The sequence below is a fragment of the Lepus europaeus genome, chromosome 11, assembly GCF_033115175.1.
Source record: "Lepus europaeus isolate LE1 chromosome 11, mLepTim1.pri, whole genome shotgun sequence".
Classification (NCBI taxonomy): domain Eukaryota; kingdom Metazoa; phylum Chordata; class Mammalia; order Lagomorpha; family Leporidae; genus Lepus; species Lepus europaeus.
In genome coordinates this window covers 35877016-35900504 of record NC_084837.1, presented here as the reverse complement: position 1 = coordinate 35900504, position 23489 = coordinate 35877016, and the positions used below count along the sequence as shown (strand labels likewise).

The following is a 23489-nucleotide window of genomic DNA, read 5'->3' as shown; positions in this document are numbered from 1 at the left end:
ATTGGTGCAGTTCCGGCCTTTCGGCCAATTGGAGAGTGAACGAGAGGATGGAAGACCTCTCTTTCTGTCTCTCCCTCTCTCTCAGTGTAACTCTAACTTTCAAATAGATAAATCTTAAAAAAAAAAAAATCACTAAGTATGCTTAGAATCAGAATTACATAATTGGGGGGTGGGTATTTGGGACACCCACACACCATATCAGGCTGAGCCCCAAGGGGCTAGCTTTATGGATTTAGTGGATTCAGTTGCCACTTGCAATGCTGGTATCCCATATGAGCTCTGCTTTGAGTCCCAGTTGCTCTGCTCCTGATTCAGCTTCCTGCTAATACATTTGGAAAAGAAGAAAATGATGGCCCATGTGCCTGGGTCCCTGCCACCCACCTAGGAGACCAGGATGAACTTCTGTGTTCCTGGCTTTGGCTTGGCCCAGATGTGTATGTTGCAGCTACTTGGGGAGTGAACCAGCAGACAGAAGATTTCTCCCTCTCTCTCTCTCTCTCTCTCTCTCTCTCCGTTGCTGTACCTTCCAAATAAATCCATTTTCTTTTTAAAAAAATTAAAAAGGAAGCTACTTCAAAAGATGGAAGGTCTCTATCTCCCTGCTTTTCAAATAAATAAACTTTAAAAATAAATAATCCTCATCTCTCTTACCTTTTTCCCGTTTTCTGTAACACTTCTTTTAATTTTTTTTTAATTTATTTATTTGAGAGGTAGATTTACCGAGAGAGAGAGAGAGAGAGAGGTCTTCCTTCTGTTCTTTCACTCCTCAGATGGCCGCAACCGCTGGAGCTGTGCCAATCCGAAACCGGGAGATTCTTCTGGGTCTCCCGCGCGTTTGCAGGGGCCAAGGGCGTGGGCCATCTTCTACTGCTATCCCAGGCCACAGCTGAGGGCTGGATCGGAAGCAGAGCAGCGCCCATACGGGATGCCGGCGCTGCAGGCGGAGGATTAATTTACTGCGCCACAGCACATTCCACATAATTTACTTTTGTTTACAATCTGTTTCCACACCTTTCCTCCCTGCAAGCTCCTTTAGAGACCTCTGCTGCTCACTACTTTATCCAAAGTGCTTAGAACAGTGTCTGGCTCACAGTAGACACTCAATGGTGGATCCAACGATCTTTGCTCCTTTGGGAGCTACACATTCCACAAAACCAGGAGCCAACAGCTAACTTGTTTTAGGAAATTCGCCCCCCTCCTCACCCCCAGTCTAGCTTACTGCTGATACACAGTGGTCGTTTTAAAGGATAGATCCTGAAATAAAATGGTAGCTCGAGCTACATACAGTCGCCCTGCTAATGCGTAGTGCAGGGACGATGGCTGGCTGAGATTATTCAAGTGGTTTCCGTGGGGAAATGTTTTCTGACCTACACTTTATACTACATTTTTCCAACAAAATCAGTTCACACGTTGGCGGTGCAGGCAGAGCAGAACCAGAGGCCAGTTCTCTCACACACCAACAATAATGGGGACACCACAGACTGGGTCTTAAACCAGCAGGCTGTAGACCAGGCGAAGGTGCTGTCAGTCGTGCCTGCGTCGACGTTTTTCTTCTAATAAAGCCTGGCACCGGTCTGATCGGATGGCGACTTCTGGCAATGACCTAGGGGCAGTATTCCTATCAGTATTAACTGGTACTGTATCCAAGCGCTTGGTGGTGAGGAACAAGGCATGTATAGTTTCACACGGCGTCCAGAACCACACCAGCTCGACACAGCTGTTAGCTGTTAGGAGTATAACGTTTCCCATTCTTCATCTTTCACTCTGCTTCCCCCTACCTAACCTAATGGAGGGAAGCAGACGCCCACTCCACCTCCGGGCATGCGCACCAACCATCTGGCCACGCCCTTTCTTAATTAGAGGAGTGACCCGAGTGCGAGGTGGAGAGGAATCCGACTGGCTTCCGTCCCACCCTGGTGGGATTATGTCGTTAAAACGATATAACGTACGTCACGTCGCAGGTTAAAAGGCTGAACAGCCCAGCGCTCTCGGCCAGAACTGCAGGTCTGCGAGTACGTCCCCGAGGACACACGTCTCTCTCCAGCCCGCCCTGACTCTGCGCTAGAAGCGGGACCCAGCCACCCGTAGGAAACTGCGGAGGGAGGCGACCGCCTGGCTGACTTTTCATTGGTCCAGAGCCACAAAGCTTGGCAGTGTCTCCCCTTTCCAGTCTCTGAGTGGTTGAGACCAAAAATCAACGCCGCTCGTCATTGGCTGAATCCGGCTGTCAGTCCTTTCAGGTCTCGCGGCGCGGCGCGGCCTGTACAGCAGTCGTGAAGCCTGCCGCAGGGAGAAGATGGCGGTCGCAGTGAGAACTTTGCAGGAGCAGCTAGAAAAGGCCAAAGAGAGCCTAAAGAACGTAGATGAGAATATCCGCAAGCTCACCGGGCGAGATCCCAATGACGTGAGGTAGGAAGCGGACGGGAACCGCGGGCTCGGAGAGGCAGCCAGCAAGTCGGGGTGCATTGGGGGCGGGGAGAGCGGCCAGCCCTGAGAAGGCTGGAACATCGAGGCCTGTTCCCGGGCGGCGGTAGATCCAGTCCTCCCTGATTGGGGAGGCCCCAGCCCCGCCGGAGCGTGCTAGGCTCAGGTGCTTGAGGCAGGGGAAGCGAGGCCTCGTTGCGCCGGCAGGATGTCCCGGCTTGAGAGATGGGCTGGACTGGAGATTCCCGCCCTCAGCCCCGCAGGCCCCGGAACTGCAGTACAAAGCCCCTTCCCGCTGCGGCGGCCTCCCTGCCCCGGGTTGGCCCCAGACCCTCCGGGCCGTGCCCACCGCCCCGCTCCCAGCCCTTGCCCACGTGCGTCTAACTCCGGGATGGCGCCATGGGGACCCGGTCCTGGCTTGGTAACGAGTGGTGGGTGGCATCGAGGTAAACATTTCTGAGATAATGGTCTCGGGAAAACGAGGAAGTTAAATGAAATAGGACTCCCTGCCCCGTTTCAAACGTGTGGCTTTGAAACCGTCGTCTTAGAATTTTGGGGAAGTTATTATTATTTTTTTTTAATGATGTAACACAGGTAGGAAGGGATTTGGTGCCGTTAGACTGGTCTTCCTGTAATTTTTGTACTGACGAGTAAATCCCTTCCAGGCCCATCCAAGCCAGGTTGCTGGCCCTTTCTGGTCCTGGTGGAGGTAGAGGACGTGGTAGTTTATTGCTGAGGTAAGATTCCCTTAACGCTTTTACTAGTGCTAAAGGCTAACGAAATTAATACACTGGTTTGAACAAAACTTGTGATGGAGCCAGTGTTAGAGTAATGTGGTATCCTCTGTCTCTCCCTCTCTGTGTAACTGTCTCAAGATAATTAAAATACATCTTAAAGAACAACACAGTATTTGCATTTAATGTTGTGACCAGCTAGTTTTCTATGTAACTAGTTATTCTGAAGCTTCATTTATATGTAAAACTAGAGGTTGGAGAATTTTGTGCAACTTTCTTGTATTTTTTCGTGAAGTATTTTGGAGTGAATCTCACTTAAAGTTACTTTAACTGAAAGAATTTTTTAAAAATCGAATTGAGTTCTCTTGTGTCTTGTATTTCAAGTGCTTTGTGTTGAACAATTTTAATTGCAGGCGTGGATTCTCAGATAGTGGAGGAGGACCCCCAGCCAAACAGAGAGACCTCGAAGGGGCAGTCAGTAGGTAGGTTTGAAAAATTCTTAAGCACACAAAAATAAGTATTTCATGAATATTGTTAAGTTGCATTAGAATTGACTAGTATACCACTTTCCTTAAAGCTGCCATGGTATTTGACTGTACTGAGACAACCAGTGTTCCTCAAAATTCAGTTCTTTGCTCAAGATAATCCAGTTTTTTTTTTTTTTTTTAAGATAATCCAGTTTTTATCAGACTAAGGTCATAAGAAGTCCATTTGTACCCTAAGAAATAATTTATGTATCATAGGAGTTCAGAGTTTGGGCATTAGTTGACACGTTTTATCTTTTCTTTGCCAGAGGAAAAAGTAAATGGGATGGAGACTGCTAAATGAGTTTTCTGGGAAAGAGACCTAGCAACAGTAGGCATTTGCCTTTGCTACCCATTTGCATCAAATTCTGCAGTGGTTAATTAAGTTATTTTTTGCCATGACAGGCTGGGCGGGGAGCGTCGGACAAGAAGAGAATCACGCCAAGAAAGCGACCCAGAGGATGATGATGTTAAAAAGGTACTGAGATTAAAAGAACTTAGTAGAGAGTGAATGGAATATTTATACCCTGTGTTTAAAAGCATGGCACTCATGTGCTAGATTAATAAGATTTTCTTTTCTCGTACAGCCAGCGTTGCAGTCTTCAGTTGTAGCTACCTCCAAAGAGCGTACACGTAGAGACCTTATCCAGGATCAAAATATGGATGAAAAGGGAAAGCAAAGGTATCTTTAGAATTCTTTTGGGGAAACTAATCTGTTAAATCCTGCAATTTAAAAAAAGTTAAAGGATTATTGAACTATCTGCAGTATCAGAAAATGGCAGATTTAAATGTGCAGCCTGTTAAAATGGGATTTTCTTTTTCTATTCTTAGGAACCGACGAATATTTGGCTTGTTGATGGGCACCCTTCAAAAATTTAAACAGGAATCCACTGTTGCCACTGAAAGGGTATTTACATGGTTTTTGTTTTGCTTTATCAAAATGGTTGATTAATGTTTTTTGAAAAGAACTTAAAAACTCTTCTAAAACTTCATTGCAAGCCTAAAATGGAACTAAGTTAAAACTTTGAGGTTATTGTATTATTAGCTGGTATAATTTTGAGGGACTATGAATTGCGTGAACTATTTGTGATAAAAAGAGCCCTAGTCTGTAACTCTTAAGGACCTGAGTTCTGGTTTAACTCTTAACAAACTCTTTGTCTGGTTTTGGATAAATCCCTTCGTTAGTGCATTTCAGACTAGTTTCTGGCAAAAAAAGGAGTTGAACTCTGATCTTGGCAAGAAGTGATTCTAGCTTTTAAGATTTATTTACATTAAAGGCAATACTTAGTAGTACTTAGCATTCTAGAAGCCAGATTCCCAACCCTCCCTTCTTTATTTAACTGTGTCATTTTCCTGGAAGTTCTTCTTTTGTTAAAGCTGCAAAATTCTGTCTAAATTAAATCCAGGCTTTGCTTCTTGGAGACAACTAGTAAACTTTATTAAGCTTTGACATGTTTACTTTGAAAATAGAAAAGCCTTGGGCCGGCGCCGCGGCTCACTAGGCTAATCCTCCGCCTTGCGGCACCGGCACACCGGGTTCTAGTCCCGGTCGGGGCACCGATCCTGTCCCGGTTGCCCCTCTTCCAGGCCAGCTCTCTGCTGTGGCCAGGGAGTTCAGTGGAGGATGGCCCAAGTGCTTGGGCCCTGCACCCCATGGGAGACCAGGATAAGCACCTGGCTCCTGCCATCGGATCAGTGCGGTGCGCCGGCCGCAGCGCGCCTACCACGGCAGCCATTGGAGGGTGAACCAACGGCAAAAGGAAGACCTTTCTCTCTGTCTCTCTCTCTCACTGTCCACTCTGCCTGTCAAAAAAAAAAAAAAAAATAGAAAAGCCTTAGAAAGTGTTTAAGTGTTTGAAGAATGAATTGGGTAGTTTTCTGAAATAGTTGAAGAGAAAGTGATAGTTACTTCATGAGTTAGGATTTCTGTCACACTCTTTGATTTGGAAAAAAGAATGAAGACAAACTCAAAATCCTGTGCCTTTCTGAGATTAACTTTTACTTAAACATCATGTTGGGATGGAACAGTTATATGGCTAATGATATTAACATTTAGATGTTTGTGTGAAAAAACTGTAATCCCTGTGTCCTGAAATTTAAGATTACAACCAGTCGCAAATGTTATATGCAATTATTTGGGATTGGCACTGTGGTGTGGTGGGCTAATCCTCCGCCTGTGGTGCTGGCATCCCATATGAGCACCAGTTCAAGTCCTAGCTGCTCCTCTTTCTATCTGGCTCTCTGCTATGGCCTGGGAAAGCAATGGAAGTTGGCCCAAGTGCTTGGGCTTCTACACACACATGGGAGACCCAGAAGAAGCTCCTGGCTCCTGTCTGGCCCAGCTCTGGCTGTTGTGGTCATTTGGGGAGTGAAACAGCAGATGGAGGACCTTTCTGTTTCTCCCTCTCTAACTCTACCTCTCAAATAAATAATAGATCTTTAAAAAAAAACACAAAATACTATGTAATTAGTTTAGTATCCTGAGTCAGAAGTGAGAAACATACACAGAAAACTTTGCACAGTAAAATCATAGTGTTTCACATAAACAGAATGTGTGGCATAAGTTTTTAACAAAGCAAGCGTATTTTGATTTTTGTAACAAATCTCAAAGTAGATTACTTAATTTTAGCAAAAGAGGCGCCAGGAAATTGAACAAAAACTTGAAGTTCAGGCTGAAGAAGAGAGAAAGCAGGTTGAAAATGAGAGGCGAGAACTGTTTGAAGAGAGACGTGCTAAACAAACAGAACTGCGGCTTTTGGAACAGAAGGTTGAGCTTGCACAGCTGGTGAGTGGTGTTTTGGAATCGTAGGAGTGGGAATCCTTCATGTTTACAAAAGCAGTGACCTTTTTACCTTTTTTGTTGTTGTTAGCAAGAAGAGTGGAATGAGCATAATGCCAAGATAATTAAGTATATAAGAACTAAGACAAAGCCCCATTTGTTCTATATTCCTGGAAGAATGTGTCCAGCTACCCAAAAACTAATAGAAGAGTCACAGAGAAAAATGAATGGTAAGTACAGGAAGAGATCCATTGAGATTTTCTTAATAGGTAAGATAATAAATTCAGACATACATATTTGCTAGAAATCATATTGATTCAGTGGTTGATTTGATGGTTTTGCTTGTCTAAAGATCTGAGAGACTGTTGACTTTGGAGTGCCTGCTGTTTCTTTGTGAAAGTTAACCTAAAACTTAATTTGTAGGTAGTCTTATGTATTTCTTAAACATTTGCATAAATTACTTTTTGCTTGAAGTTTTTAATTGACAGATAAACCCAATGAAACAAGACAAAATTGAACATTGATAATAGTTCATAGAGGAAGTACATGGAAGAATAAGCTGCTGAGATTAGATGATTTTTTTCCTCCTTGGAACAGAAAAGTTGGTGAATGATATGATGCCGTGAAACTAGTTTTATTTATCATCTAGCATAAAGTTGGTAGCAAAGGATTGACCTGTTGTTCCATCCATTAGATAATGTGGACTAGTTTTGACAACTAGTTTCTTAGTATATGGGTTTCAATGGATCTTTGTGTTTGTCATTTTATTAATCATTTTCTAATTATTTGCCATAATCTTTAGTCCTTTCTCAAAAAGACACTTAGATGAAGTTCAATAGTAGTTGGGCAGGTGCAAAATTGTGACTAAATTTATGCATGTAAATTTTTATTCTTTAGCTTTATTTGAAGGTAGACGCATGGAATTTGCAGAACAAATAAATAAAATGGAGGCTAGGCCTAGAAGACAATCAATGAAGGAAAAAGAGCATCAAGTGGTGCGTAATGAAGAGCAGAAGGCGGAACAAGAAGAGGGTAAGGTGGCTCAGCGAGAGGAAGAGATGGAGGAGACAGGTAATCAGCACAATGATGTAGAACTAGAGGAAGCAGGAGAGGAAGAAGAAAAGGAAGTAGGTGTAGTTCATAGCGATGCAGAGAAAGAACAGGAGGAGGAGGAACAGAAACAGGAAGTGGAGGTTAAGATGGAGGAGGAAACTGAAGTGAGGGAAAGTGAGAAGCAGCAGGACAGTCAGCCTGAGGAAGTTATGGATGTGCTGGAGATGGTTGAGAATGTTCAAAATGTAATCGCTGAGCAAGAAGCCATGGAAACGAATCAAGTTGAAAGTACAGAGCCTTCAGAAAATGAAACTAGCAAAGAGTTAGAGCCAGAAATGGAATTTGAGGTTGAGCCAGATAAAGAATCTAAGTCTCTTTCTCCTGAAAAAGAGAATGTTGGTGCTCTGGAAATAGAGAAGGAGGCTGAGGGAAAAGAAGAGAAAGAATCTGAGCCCCAGCCTGAGCCTGTGGCGCAGCCTCAGCCCCAGCCCCAGATCCAGCCCCAACCCCAGCCCCAGCCTCAGATCCAGCCCCAGACTCAGCTCCAGCCCCAGACTCAGCCCCAGCCCCAGCCCCAGCCCCAGCCCCAATCTGTACTGCAGCCTCAGCCTGAGACTCTACCAGCAGCAGTTCTACAGCCACCACCTCAGGTTATTCAGGAGCAAGGGCATTTACTCCCTGAGAGAAAGGAGCTTCCTGTAGAGTCTGTAAAACTCACTGAGGTGCCAATAGAGCCAGTCTTAACAGCACATCCAGAGAGCAAAAGCAAAACCAAAACTAGGAGCAGAAGTCGAGGTCGAGCTAGAAATAAAACAAGCAAGAGCAGAAGTCGAAGCAGTAGCAGTAGTAGTTCTAGTAGCAGTTCAACCAGCAGCAGCAGTGGCAGCAGTTCCAGCAGTGGCAGCAGTAGTAGTCGGAGCAGTTCTAGTAGCAGCTCCAGTACAAGTGGCAGCAGCAGCAGAGACAGTAGCAGCAGCACTACTAGTAGCAGTGAGAGTAGAAGTCGAAGTAGGGGCCGGGGACATAACAGAGATAGAAAGCACAGAAGGAGTGTGGATCGGAAGCGAAGGGATACATCAGGTCTAGAAAGAAGTCACAAATCTTCAAAAGGTGGTAGTAGTAGAGATGCAAAAGGATCAAAGGATAAGAATTCCCGGTCCGACAGAAAGAGGTCTATATCAGAGAGTAGTCGATCAGGCAAAAGATCTTCAAGAAGTGAAAGAGACCGAAAATCAGACAGGAAAGACAAAAGGCGTTAATGGAAGAAGCCAGGCTTTCTTAGCCTATTCTTTGCAGCAGAAGATTTCTTGATGAGTAAAAGGATTACCTTTCCTTGTAAGGAGGATGCTGCCTTAAGAATTGCATGTTGTAAAAAATCTTTTTGGAAAATACAGACTGTTTGTTTACCAGACATTTCTTGTACTTTTTGCATAATTTTGTAAGAATTATTTATCAAAATTATGTGAGGTTCCAGAATATGTAAAAATAATAATAATAAAAAAAGATTAACATCCCTTGTCATCTTTTTTAAATATCCTATACTCTTCAGTAAGAATCTGTATATTTTAATAGGTAAATCTTTAAGTCTGTTCCCTTCTGATTCTGTATCATACATTGCTTTTGTAGAAATAAATGTGTGTTTCTTTTCATTAATTTTGGGATGTCCTTGTTGACACTTGTATAATAAATATCCTCTTGGTATCATTTTCAGCTTTTATCACTAGATACTTAAGAGACTGTTTTTGAAGGCTTTCTCACTTTTATTTGCCTTAGACACTTTGAGTTGTCGATTCTTTGCAGCTTTGAAGAGGAATAGTTCTCTTTAAAATCTTGCTGTTTTCTAATCTCCCTTGTTATTTTAATCTGTTTTTTCCATGTTTCATATTTAAACCGTAATATTTGGTAGATAACTTAAAACCGTATGATTTGGTTGGCATTTTCTTCCTTCAATGGGAGCATCGTTCTTTGGTCTTCATGGTTACTTGTGTGATTAAGCATAATACATTTATTAGAGAAGATAATCACTTTCTAGGGGAGGGAGGTAGAAACGTATTTTCAAAACCTGGTTTTTGAGTTTGTGGGCTTGTCTTAACTTTTGTTTTGGCTCTAACTGAAACATGCCAATATGTGTCTTCAAGAATTTTTGTTTAAGAAAATATTGTATGAAAGTTTACAAAATGAAGGAAATTCATCTAGACTTGAAATATGTAAGCCAGATAACACACAAGTGTACCAAGTGATTATTAACTCTGTTGTTTTATAAATTTGTATAAACCTGGAGTATCTGTTGCCCATTACTATACATGTGCAAATAAATGTGGCTTAGACTTGTGTGCCTGCGCAAGACTAGTACTTGTATTAACTTTTTGATGCTTTATACAGACGAGCACGTATATTGCAAGTGGCCATTTTGGTTCATGATTTAACATAGCTTTTAGGCTTGACTTTCAGCATTCATTTCAGTGTTTCCTGGGCAAGTAAATGGTTAAAGTAAAAACATGAACAAGCATTTCCAGTTGCTGTTTTTCTGTCTCTGTGATTCACTTCTAAGTGTAAATGAATGCATTGAAAAATGTTTTAATTTTTTTTATTTTTTTAAAGATTTATTTAACTGAGAAGCAGAGAGAAATGTTCTGTCTGCTGGTTCACTCTTCAAATGGCTACAATGGTCAGAGCAGGGCCAGTCAGAAGCCAGGAGCTTCTTTGTGGTCTCCCAAGTGGGTGCAGGGGCCCAAGTACTTGGGCTGTCTTCCACTGCTTTTCCAGGTACTATCAGGGAGCTGGATTGGAAGTGAAGCAGCTGGGATTCAAACCAGTGCCCATATGGGATGCCTGCTATGCCATCGTGTGGCCCCTAAAGAACTTTTTTAGAAGTCCTTTTCTTGGAATAATAAATGAAAAGAACTTCTCAAGCTGTAGAGCTGCTTATTTCCATCAACAGTAGCTTCAACTACAGCTTGTAGTTTTTTGTTTGTTTGTTTGTTTTTTTAAGATTTATTTATTTGAGAGGCAGAGAGGTTTTCCATCTGCTGGTTCACTCTCCAAATGGCCTTAACACCGGGACTGTACCAATCTGGAGCCAGGAGCTTCCTTTGAGTCACTTCTGCAGGTGAAGGGGTCCAAAGACGGGCCCTGTTCTGCCTTCCCAGGCCATAGCAGAGAGCTGGATCTTAAGTGGAGCAGCCAGGACTCAAGCTGGTGTGCCCTTATGGGATGCCGACACTGCAGGCAGCAGCTTTACCTGCTACACTGCAGCGCTGGCTGCAGTCCTTTGTAAGACAATATGATTTTCCTGTACCATGGCAGGGAGAGCTTTAGCAAACTGAATTAAAGGGTTGGTCATAAATTAACCTGGTTAAGAAAAATTGCCTTATTTAATGAATCTGTGTTAAGATCCTTTCTACAACGTGGTTTGTTTTTAAGATCTTTGTATGTTGAAAAGTAGAGTTATGGAGAGTGTGAGTCAGATCTTTCAAACATTGGTCCACTCTCCAAATGATTACAGTGGCCTTGCTGGGCTAGGCAAAAGCAAGCAGCCCGACACTCCATCTGGGTCTCCCAACATGAGAGGCAGGGACTCAGGCTCTTGGGCCATAAACTGCTGTTTTCTCAGGTACGTTAGCAGGGACTTGAACTGGCACTCTGATAGAGGATGGTGTTGCAGACACTGGGTTAACCTGCTGTGCCATAGCACTTGCCCTGTATAGAAAACTCAGTTTTCACTCATTTTTACCTGGAGAATGAACAATTTATTTATGAAAAGGAAAGACTGGCTTTAATTAAGCTTAGTTGTTGAAGAAGGGGCAATAGAGGAATGATGTATGGGGAGGAGAGGAAGGAGTGACTGAAGTAGATAGAGTTAACTAATTACAGTATATTTGGAGATAATTTCAATACTTTTACTAACATTTTTAAATGTTCATCCTTTTCTAAAAGATTTATTTTTATTTGAAAGGTAATGACAGGAAGAGACAGATATTCCATCTGCTAGTTCGTATACCAAATGGCCTCAGTGGCCAGAGCTGGGCCAGGCCAAGGCCAGGAGCCTGGACCTACATCTGCGTCTCCCATGTGGGTTGGCAGAGGTCCAAGTATTTGAGCCATCACCTGCTTCTACCCCAGGTACATCACCCAGGATTCGAACTGCCACTCCAATACAGAATGCTCATGCTGCAAACGGCAGCTCAGACATCACTACACTAGCCCCTGATAAACATTTTTTAATTGGTATGTTTACTTTTTTAAAAAAGTTATGTTTGGGGCTGATCTTGTGCATCAAGTTAAGCCACTGATTGCAGTTGTCTGAATTGGATTGCTGGTTTGGACCCTGGCTGCTCCACTTCCAATCCAGCTATCTGTTGATACATCTGGGAAGGCAGCAGAAGATGGGCCAGATGTGTGGGCCCCTCCCACCCATGTGGAAGACCTGGATGGAGTTAAGGCTCCTGGCTCAGTCCCAGCCACGGCAGCCATTTGGGGAGTAAACTACTGCATAGAACTCTTTGTGTCTCTCGGTCTTTCTCACTCATTCAAATAAAATCATTGAAAAATAACATTATGTGTTTTACGTTTTCTGGTGTTTCCAATCAGTACTTTTTTCTGGGGCCTGTGTTGTGTTGTAGCTGGTTGAGCTGCTGCTTCGGACTTCACTTCCAATCTGGCTTTCTGCTAATGCACCTGGGAGGCAGCATATGATGAGTATTTGTGTTCCTGTCACATTACATGGGAGGACCTGGATGGAGTTCCTGGCTTCTGGCTTCAGACCTGGCCTTGCTTTTCAAATAAGATTTTTTTAAAAAAAGGTTTTGGGGGCCAGTGTTATGATGCAGTAGGTTAAGCTGCTGCCTGCAATGCTGGCATCTCTTATTGGGAGGACCTGCTTGAATCCTGGCTGCTCTATTTCTGATTCTCCTCCCTGTTAATGTGCCTGGGAAGGCAGCAGAGGATGCTCCAAATGCTTGGGCCCTTGCCACCCATGTGGGACGCCCAGATGGAGTTCTTGGCTTCTGCCTAGCCGTTGTGGCCATTTGGGGAGTGAAACATCCAATGAGAGAGGTCTGTCACTGCCTTTCAAATGAATAAGTTTTCCAAAAATTAATGAAGATATTTTTGAGCAGATTAAATGAAGCAGAATCTGCTGTTTGTAAATTTTTTTTTTAAATTTTATCCTTGGAAGTCGAGTTTTATGGAACTATGTTCAGAGGACTATGAAATTATTAACTTGGAAGGATGAAGAATGAGAATGTAAAAGTAATGAGTTTCCCAGGGGAAAAAGTTGGGGGATTTTATTAGATATTATAAATTTGTGTTCATTGGAGATTTAAGGGCTGAAGGTGAATGAGTTAAGACAGATTTAGGCCGGCGCTGTGGCTTAACAGGCTAATCCTCTGCCTTGTGGCGCCGGCACACTGGTTTCTAGTCCCAGTTGGGGTGCCGGATTCTATCCCAGTTGCCCCTCTTCCAGGCCAGCTCTCTGCTGTGGCCCGGGAAGGCAGTGGAGGATGGCCCAAGTGCTTGGGCCCTGCACCCGCATGGGAGACCAGGAGAAGCACCTGGCTCCTGGCTTTGGATCAGCAAGATGAGCCAGCCACAGCGGCCATTGGAGGGTGAACCAACAGCAAAAGGGAAGACCTTTTTCTCTCTGTCTCTCTCACTATCCACTCTGCCTGTCAAAAAAAAAAAAAAAAAGATTTGGGCCGACGTCGTGGCTCAACAGGCTAATCCTCCGCCTTGCGGTGCCGGCCCATTGGGTTCTAGTCCCAGTTGGGGTGCCGGATTCTGTCCCAGTTGCCCCTCTTCCAGGCCAGCTCTCTGCTATGGCCCAGGAGTGCAGTGGAGGATGGCTCAAGTGCTTGGGCCCTACACCCCCATGGGAGACCAGGATAAGCACCTGGCTCCTGCCATCAGATCAGCACGGTGCGCTGGCCGCAGCGCGCCAGCTGTGGCGGCCATTGGAGGGTGAACCAACGGCAAAGGAAGACCTTTCTCTCTGTCTCTCTTTTACTGTCCACTCTGCCTGTCAAAAAAAAAAAAAAAAAAAAAAAAGAGATTCGAGTTCTGTTAATTAGTGAAGTTTGTTTAAGAGACACTTATTTATTTGAAAGAGTTGCAGAGAGAGAGAGAGGTCTTCCCATCCACTGGTTCACTCCTCAAATGGCTGCAGCGGCTGGAGCTGGACCAATCCAAAGCCAGAAGCCAGGAGCTGTTTCTGGGTCTCCCACATGGGTACAGGTACCCAAGTACTTGAGCCATCAGAAAAGGAGCAGCCAGATCTCAAACTGGCTCCCATGTTGGATGCTGGCACTGCAAGCGGCAACTTTAGCCGCTACACCACAGTGCTGGCCCCAAACATTTACTTTTAAGATTCCAAGATTTAGACAGCCACTGAAATGAAATAGTTTGGTCTAAAGTAAAGTGTATGTCCAATCTTGGATTCTTGTATACACGATGTAAAACTCCAGTAACTATTTGAATGATTCATTTATTAATATAATTTGGGCTAAACAAAAGCAACAAAAACACTGCATCTTAGATTTTTTGAGAACTCAACATCTATGGTTCACACCCTAAATGCCTGCAACAGCCCCTTTACTGGAGGAGCCAGGCACAGAACCCAGGTGACAGGAACCCAACTACTTGAGCCATTACTACTGCCTACCAGAGAACTCCCTACCAGAGAGTATGCATTAGTAGAATGCTGGATTTAGGAGCAAGAGCTGGGACTCAAACCCAGGTCTTTTTTTTTTTTTTTTTTTTTTTTTTTTAAACAGGCAGAGTTAGGGAGGGAGAGAGACAGAGAAAGGTCTTCCTTCCGTTGGTTCACCCCGCAACTGGCCGCTTCGGCTGGCGTGCCGCGCCGATCCAAAGCCAAGAGCCAGGTGCTTCTCCTGGTCTCCCATGTGGGTGCAGGGCCCAAGGACTTGGGCCATCCTCCACTGCCTTCCCCAGCCACAGCAGAGAGCTGGACTGGAAGAGGAGCAACCAGGACAGAATCCGGCGCCCCAACTGGGACTAGAACCCTGGGTGCCAGCGCCGCAGTTGGAGGATTAGCCTAGTGAGCCGCGGCGCTGGCCATAAAACCCAGGTCTTAAACTAGGTGCAGCACGAATCCCCAAATGACTGTTTTGGTATAATTTAAAGAGAGATGGCTGACATTGTTGTACAGCTAGATAAGCTGATCTCTTACCAGAATGCCTTCTGCTCCATTGCTGATCCAACTTCCTGCTAATGATTCTGGGAAGGCAGCAGAAGATGATCCAAGTACTTGGACCCCTGCTACCCATTGAAGACCTGGATGGAGTTCCTGGCTCCTGGCTTTGTCCTAGACCCGGCTGTTGCAGCCATCTGGGGGGTGAATCAGTAGGTAGATCTGTTTCTCCCTTTGTGTTGCTCTGCCTTTCAAATAAAATAAATCAAATAACCAAATAAAAAGCAACCTACTAATGAGTATATTGACCAGTAGTGTTGGAATAAGTAATTTTGGAGTTAAAGTATCTGAACAAGAATCTTTTCCTTTTTGAGTTACTGTTGTCAAAGCACTTAACCCAGAAAACATGTTAGCTACTGACGTGGTTAGACACTCCCCTGCCTCATTACCAGCAAGTCAGTGAAGGAGACTTCAATCTGATTAAAATAAACTGAGGTATCAGAATGTTTTTCTTATGCTTTGTCTCGACTAGATGATATTTTCAAGAAGGAGCTATAGGAAATTTAATGAAACTCAGTTGCTTGCAACTCTACTTTCCATTGCCACCTATCCTATTTAAATTTGTTAACAGCTGCCAGTCTTGCCTTTCTGTCCATTTTCCTGTGTTATTTTTTTCCATAACATTTAGTACTGTATTGTGTAGTCATGCTTTTATTGTCTGCTTTCCAGTAGAGAACAAGTCCCATAAGACCAGAGTCCCCTTCTTTTTTTTCCTCTATGGCTCCAATAAGACCTACATGATAGGCATTCATTTTAAGAATGATTTATGGGCCGGCGCCGTGGCTTAACAGGCTAATCCTCCGCCTTGCGGCGCCGGCACACTGGGTTCTAGTCCCGGTTGGGGCGCCGGATTCTATCCCCGTTGCCCCTCTTCCAGGCCAGCTCTCTGCTATGGCCCGGGAAGGCAGTGGAGGATGGCCCAAGTGGTTGGGCCCTGCACCCGCATGGGAGACCAGGAGAAGCTCCTGGCTCCTGGCTTCAGATCAGCAAGATGCGCCAGCCGCGGCGGCCATTGGTGGGTGAACCAATGGCAAAGGGAGACCTTTCTCTCTGTCTCTCTCTCTCTCACTATCCACTCTGCCTGTCAAAAAAAAAAAAAAAAAAAAAAAAAAAAAAAAAAAAAAAAAAAAAAACCACAAAAAAACAAAAAAAAGAATGATTTATGGAAGGTCCTTAATATGGCTTATGTGATTCGGTCTCTGCTTGTTAAGGCCTTAATTCTTGTGTCTTCCAGCACATCCAAAGAGATTTGAAACAAGGAACCAAGGCTTAGGTCCTCAAGTTTACCCTCATACTACTACAAATTATGGAGACAACCATTTCTGTGGCTGCTTTTTCTAAGCATTTTGTGTACTGTTCAAGTAAGGGGTGAACAGAGTGCTGCCTGCTAAGCAAGCACTGTACATAGTGAAGTGAATCTGGAAAGGAGGTGCAAGGATCAGAATCATCCGGGCCTCCCTGAAATTACTTCGCCTTTTTGGAGATTTTCAAATATAGCTTGTGTCCCTTTAAAATCTCTGTTGTCTTAGTGAACCAGTTTTACGTCTTTAGATGTATAGTACATCTCTGCTATGATAGATGGAAAGAAAAGTGACTTAGAAACCAGATTATAAAATGAAGATAAAAGCTTTTGTATCCCTTCTAATTTTAAAAAATTCTGCGAACTTCATTTGCCCCAAACCTGTTTTTTTCAATGCAGATACTCTACACTGCTCCCCTCCAGCTTTTGATATTAAAACCTGTTGTCTATGCTGTTCTAGACTCCATATCAGAATATCCTGATAATTCCAAAAATTTACAGCAGTCAGTACCTTGACTAAAAGGAGTAACCTTTCAATTGGAATTGAGTCTTCTGAAATGTTCCTGAGTGAAGTAGAGAATATAGAGGGATGGCCACAAAGTATCAACACCCTTCAAAATAAAATTTCCTTCTGTCTGGGGTGTGTCTGGCCTCTGTTCGTATAGCCCTCTGTAGGTATTTTTGTTAGAGGTACAAATCCACAGAGCAGTAGGTTTAAAGCTGCCTGCCTTTGTATTAGAAATGCAAGGTGCTGTTCTCATTGCAAATCGTGTGGTGACTGTGTCACCAGGGAAGGCTTTGCATGAGGAGAGGGAAGCCTACCCAGTAGCTTTTGTGCTTATACTGTTATCAGCCACTGTCATGTTACTGACATAGTAAACACAACAAACTTATGCCCTCATAGGGCTTACACTGGGGTAGGGCTAGGAGGGGATAAGGGAGGGGCAAATGAGACTGGTAAACACTGGAGAAAGTAGGGAAGGAAACTTGGGAATACCCGGGTGGGGATGATTGCAGTTTTAAATAGGATAGTCAGAAACAGCCATATTCACTATTGTGATAGAGACCTGAGGTAGGCAAAGGATTAGACCTTTGGTTAATTTTTAAAAAGATTTTATTTATTTATTTGAAAGAGTTACTGCAAGAGAGGGACAAAGAGAGAAATATGTTCCATCTGCTGTTTGACTCCCCAGATGGCTGCAATGGCCAGGGCTAGGCCAGTTGGAAGTTAGGAGCCAGGAGCTGCTTCTGGGTCTCCCATGTGGCCGGCAGGGGCCCCAGCAATTGGGCCATCGGCTGCTGCTTTTCCTAGGCCAGTAGCAGGGAGCTGCATCAGAAGTGCTGCAGCCAGGATATGAATGGGCTCTCATATAGGATGCCGGTGTTGCAGGTGGCAGCTTAACCCATTATGCAACGATGCCAGCCCTGGGAATAGGGCTTTTGGATAGCTGAAAAAGAAGACTCTGTAAGTGAAAGAACAAGTGCCTAATGCAGGACTAATCTTCTCAACAAACAGCAAAGAGCTCTTGTGGCTGGAGCAGTGTAAGCAAGGGAGGAAAATGGTAAAGTAGTTCAGATGCAATATTCTTTTTCCCCACCTTTGGAACCTTCTTTTTTTTTTAATTTTTATCCCCAAAGAAATCTTTTATTTAAGGAATACAAACTTCAGAATTTCGTAAGTACAAATTTAGGAATATAGTTGTACTTCCCACCATACCCGCCCTCCCACCTTACTCCCACCCTTCCACCTCCCTCCCACCCTTCCACCTTCTCCCTCTCCCATCCCCAGTTCCATTCTCCACTAAAATCCATTTTCAATTAACTTTATACACAGAAGACCAACTTTGTACTAAGTAAAGAGTTCAACAATTTGCACGGAAAAAAGAAACTCTTCCTCAACAGTTGAGACAAGGACTGTTCAAAGTCATTGCATCTTGAAGTTAATTTCACTTTTTTTTTTTTTTTTAGAAACTTAATTCACTTTAAAGAAGCACCCAAGAATGATACATCTTTTGTGAGCACTTAAACTTAGTTTAATACAACTCTTTGAGGACAGATGTCCTGCATGGGAAGTTAGTGCACAGTGACTCATTAATTATGTATGACATCAGTGATCATCTGAGGTTCTTTATTTTATTTTTTTTAGATTTTGTATTTATTTATTTGACAGGTAGAGTTACAGACAGTGAGAGGGAGAGACAGAGAGAAAGGTCTTCCTTCCATTGGTTCACCCCTCAAATGGCTGCTATGGCCGGAGCTACGCCGATCCGAAGCCAGGAGCCAGGTGCTTCTTCCTGGTCTCCCATGCGGTGCAGGCGCCCAAGCACTTGGGCCATCCTCCACTGCCTTCTCAGGCCACAGCAGAGAGCTGGACTGGAAGAGGAGTAACTGGGACTAGAACCCGGCGCCCATATGGGATTCCAGCGCCAAAGGTGGAGAATTAGCCAGTGAGCCACGGCACTAGCCCAATCTGAGGTTCTTGACATAAGCTGCCTAGGCTATGGAAGCCTTTTGAATCCACAAACTCCGTCAGTATTTAGACAAGGCCATAAGCAAAGTGGATTTTTCTCCCTTACCTCCCTCTTCAGACGCAATATTCTTAATCAGTAATGGCTGAGGATTTGCCACAACTGAATAAATAAAGCAAACCCATAGTCTTGGACTCAAGTAGGATTAATGCAATATAACCATACTTGGTCATATCATAGTAAAATTTTGGTTTTTATTTTTTAAAGATTTATTTATTTATTTGAAAAAGTTACACAGAGAGAATGAGAGGCAGAGAGAGAGGGGTCTTCCATTCCCTAGTTCACTCCCCAGTGGGCTGTAACAGCTGGAGCTGCGCACCGGTCTGAAGCCAGGAGCTAGGAGCTTCTTCCAGGTCTCCCACATGGGTGCAAGGTCCTAAGGACTTGGGCCATCTTTTTTTTTTGTCTTTGTTTTCTTTTGTGTGTGTGTGTGTGTGTGTTTTGTTTTTGTTTTTAGTGTGGGCCATCTTCTACTGCTTTCCCAGGCCATAGCAGAGAGCTGGATTGAAAGAGGAGCAGCTGGGACTGGAACCAGCGTCCATATGGGATGCTGGCACTGCAGGCTGTGGCTTTTACCCGCTATGCCACAGCGCTGGCCTGGTTTTTAAATTTTATATATGTGAGAGAACTCCCATTTCACTTCATCACTCCTCAATGCCCACAACAGCCAGTACTAGGCCAGGTGGAAGTCAGGAGCCAGGTCTCCTATGTGGGTGGCAGGAACCCAAGTACTTTGAGCCATCACCTGCTGCTTCCCAAACTGTGCATTAGTAAGAAACTGGAATCAGAAGCAGAACTGGGACTTGAACCCAGGGCTGCTGATATAGGTTGTGGGCATCCTAAAAGAAGTTTTTTTTTTTTTTTTTTTTTTTTTTTTGAACAGGCAGAGTAGAGAGAGAGAGAGAGAGAAAGGTCTTCCTTTTTGCTGTTGGTTCACCCTCCAATGGCCGCTGCGGCCAGCGCATCTCGCTGATCCGAAGCCAGGAGCCAGGTGCTTCTCCTGGTCTCCCATGCGGGTGCAGGGCCCAACCACTTGGGCCATCCTCCACTGCCTTCCTGGGCCATAGCAGAGAGCTGGCCTGGAAGAGGGGCAACGGGGATAGAATCCGGCGCCCCGACCGGGACTAGAACCCGGTGTGCCGGCACCGCAAGGCAGAGGATTAGCCTGTTAAGCCACGGTGCTGGCCATCCTAATAGAAGTTTTAATCATAGAGTGACACAGCCACCATGGTCCTGATCTTTAACATCACAAGGGGGGTCTTCCAGCTCTATTCCATCATGGTGGCCTTGGATATCTCATGTTCCAGAGATGATTTAGCTATGGGTTAACTGCTCCAAGGACAGCTTACATCAGACAGTGTGATCAAGAAGTAAACTTTCACTGTATTAAAGCTGTTGAGATTTGTGGTTTGCTTGCAACCTTAGCTAACAATGACCCTGACAAATACTGCTTTGTGTAATCTGTAAATATCTGTAGCCTTTGCCATTCATTTTTTTACACCCTGTAACTAATGGTGCATTTCCATAGATAACATCACCACCTCTTTGTGTCAGTCATTTAGTGAACAGAATATGTAAGTCAGCATCATTACTATTGGTAGTTATCAGGTTTGTAGGAAATAGTGATTTCTCTTATAATCAAAAGTAAAGAAGCCCTGGGTCATAACATTGCAAACTCCATTTTCAGAAATCTCATTGTGTGGACCACTGTGGAGTCCTCCAGCTTATCTACCCCAGCAGTCAGCATTAGCAATGTGGCTAGTATGATCTCCATCCCCCACAGGCATTCTGCTCACTTTTCTGTGAATGCAGCACTTTCACACACTGATCCAACCATGACTGAAGATATAATTATTCAGCTATTTGATATTTTAAAATGATACAGCATAGGAGATTAAGATTATGAATATTTAGGAGGAGTGGCAGAGAGCACCTGGAAGAATAAGGGGTTTTGGTTAGCATTTGCTGATCTGGAAGATGGACTTCATCAGGATAAGCTTGTCCACACATCACAGACTACAGCAGACACTTCCGGCAGAGCAATGCTGACCACTGCCGGTCTGGTGTGGTGAGTCTCCAGCCAGCCCATCATGCTATGACTGCAGCTCCACTCCCAATCTTGGCCCACACCCCTCAGTGCTTCCTGGGCTGAATACCGGAGTTGGGGGAAACACTGTTAAACACTGTTAGACGTGGGCGTCTTTCTCAGCCACCTGCTCCCGTTCTCTCTCCCCAAAGCAGCGCACTCCTTCAGAAGCCACTACAGATGGTTTAGTTTCTCAAGAAGTCGAAATGCAGAGGCACAAGGACACAGGCTCTCACACAGCTAATGTGCTGTGAGGGGCCCATCTTTTGGCAACCTCAGACGCAAATGAAAAACCATTGCTTGGAAAATGGATTTGTATATGACTACGGAATTGAAAATACTAAAACCAACTTGCAAACTGGGGCTAGGTATTTGGCACAGTGATTAAGTCTGTACTTAGGATGCCTTTTTCTCATACTCAAGTACTGAGTTCAAGTCCTGGCTCTGCTTCCGATTCCAGCTTCTGCCAATGTGTACCTTAGAGGGCAGCAAGTGAGGCTCAAGTCCTTGGATCTGGCCTCCTCTCTTTGGCCTGGCCCTGTCCTAGCATTTGGGGAGTAAAACAGTGAATAGGAAATCTCCCTCTGTCTCTCTGCCTTTCAAATAAATAAATAAATAAATAATTTAAAAATCATTTTAAAAGATTATTAAATTATTTAAAAGATTATGCTTATTTGCTTATGAATTATGGTTTTCAAGAATCCCCAAATCACAGAGTTAAATTGACAATCCAAGAGAATACTTATTTTTTTTTTTTTTTTGACAGGCAGAGTTAGACAGTGAGAGAGAGAGACAGAGAGAAAGATCTTCCTTTGCCGTTGGTTCACCCCCCAAATGCCCGCTATGGCCTGCGCTGCACCGATCCAAAGCCAGGAGCTTTCTCCTGGTCTCCCACACGGGTTGGAGGGCCCACGTCCTCCACTGCCTTCCCGGGCCACAGCAGAGAGCTGGACTGGAAGAGGAGCAACCGGGACAGAATCCAGCGTCCCGACCGGGACTAGAACCCTGGGTGCCAGCGCCTCAAGTGGAGGATTAGCCCGAAACGTCAAATCTGCTTCCGATTCCCAAACCCTCCCTCTTGTTGGCTTACTTCATTTTAGAAGCAGAGCTTAAGTTTTAAAAGAGGCACTGGAGATTTGAATTAGGAAAGCCCATTATTTGGCCCCAAGTCTTTATATATTGACATTCCTGGAAGCTGGAGTCATCTTTCTGAATATGTAACAGGAAAATTAGTGAGATTTTTGGCTGAACAAGCTTGATATCTTTGCTTATACTATTACGCTTTATGAAGAAAAGATGCTATTTGGGCCAGCGCCGCAGCTCAATAGGCTAATCCTCCGCCTGTGGCGCTGGCACCCCGGGTTCTAGTCCCGGTCGGGGCACCGGATTCTGTCCCGGTTACCCCTCTTCCAGGCCAGCTCTCTGCTGTGGCCCGGGAAGGCAGTGGAGGATGGCCCAAGTGCTTGGGCCCTGCACCTGCACGGGAGACCAGGAGAAGCACTTGGCTCCTGGCTTCGGATCAGGGCGGTGTGCTGGCCGCAGTGGCCATTGGAGGGTGAACCAACCGCAAAGGAAGACCTTTCTCTCTCTGTCTCTCTCTCACTGTCCACTCTGCCTGGCGGAAAAAAAAAAAAAAAAAGGAAAGAACATGGCTGCGTTTCTTCTTGACGTCCTTGAGTGGCTGTCCTTGTTTGAATGAGGTAACACTGGCATGAATAACACCCAGGAAGTGGACAAAATAAACCTTTGCTTGTGCCAATTTGTGTTTCCTCGTGCTATCTTCTATCTGTCCTTGGAAAAACTGAGGCAATCCAGTCTCATTTTCAACCTGTGTGAAATGTTTCGGAAACTGAAAAGCCCATGATAAACATTTTCCACTTATCCCAGGTGTACCATTAAAGCCATATGGAAAGTCACTTAATTCAGTTCTTTGGTGTACGTTTTACAACTCTTCTTATCCTGAAATGTTTACTAGGAAGTTACATTGCTCAACTTAGATGCTCTGTGGGTCTTTAATGCTTGTAAGACAGAATAAATTAATGGTGCTAGGTTAACATAATTTTCAGTTAAAATGTTACTGCCATATTCTGTATCTGTGCTGTTCAATTTGATAACCACTAGCCACAGGCAGCTATAGAGCCTTTCAACTGTGGCTAGTTTGACCAAAGAATAGATTTTAAATTTTAAAGTTTAAACAAGGATAACACAAAATTAATTTAAAAGTTCTATTAGTACTGTTCTACACAAAATAATCATTAATATTAGCTGCTATTATCTAGAACTGTGCTGCCCAATATGTAGCCCCTGGCTACTCTGACCATTGTATATTGAAATGTGGATAGTCTGAATAGAAATAGGCTGTCAGTGTAAAATACATATTAGGGTTCAAAGACTTAGTGTGAGAGAAAGAAAATATGTAAAATGTTATTAATAATTTTTATATTAATTATTTTGGTAGGCAAATTAATGGCCCACCAAAGATCTCCAGTCCTGAGAGCATGTGTGTGTGTTATGTTTGTTACGTGACAAAGGAATTAAGGCTGCAGATGGAATTAAGGTTGCCTTAAAATAGGGAGAATATCCTGGATTATCCAGGTAGGTACAGTGTAATCACAAGGGTCCTTCAAAGTGGAAAGGGAAACGTGGCCTCAGAAAAAAGATGCAGAGATCCAACCTTATTGGCTTTGAAGCTAGAGGAAGGAGGTCTCTTGGAAGCTGGCAAAGACAAGGGAATGCATTCTTCCCTTCCGCCACCACAACAGAATGCAGCCATGCTGATTGTCTTGATATTTGCCCAGTGAAACCTGTATTGGAGTCTGACCTATATACAAATGAATGAATGAAGTTTTGTTTT

The 23489-nt window shown here is 44.1% G+C and overlaps 1 protein-coding gene across 1 annotated transcript; it reads left to right on the top strand.

Moving 5' to 3' along the window:
- Positions 1–1882: 1882 nt before the first annotated feature.
- On the top strand, positions 1883–9025 carry PNN (pinin, desmosome associated protein). The gene is made up of 9 exons (XM_062205234.1): positions 1883–2409; positions 3090–3161; positions 3572–3640; positions 4088–4160; positions 4270–4364; positions 4514–4589; positions 6312–6467; positions 6553–6691; positions 7359–9025. Exons 1-9 carry the CDS (start codon positions 2297–2299, stop codon positions 8771–8773), a joined length of 2208 nt encoding a protein of 735 aa, XP_062061218.1. The 5' UTR covers positions 1883–2296; the 3' UTR covers positions 8774–9025.
- Positions 9026–23489: the final 14464 nt, after the last annotated feature.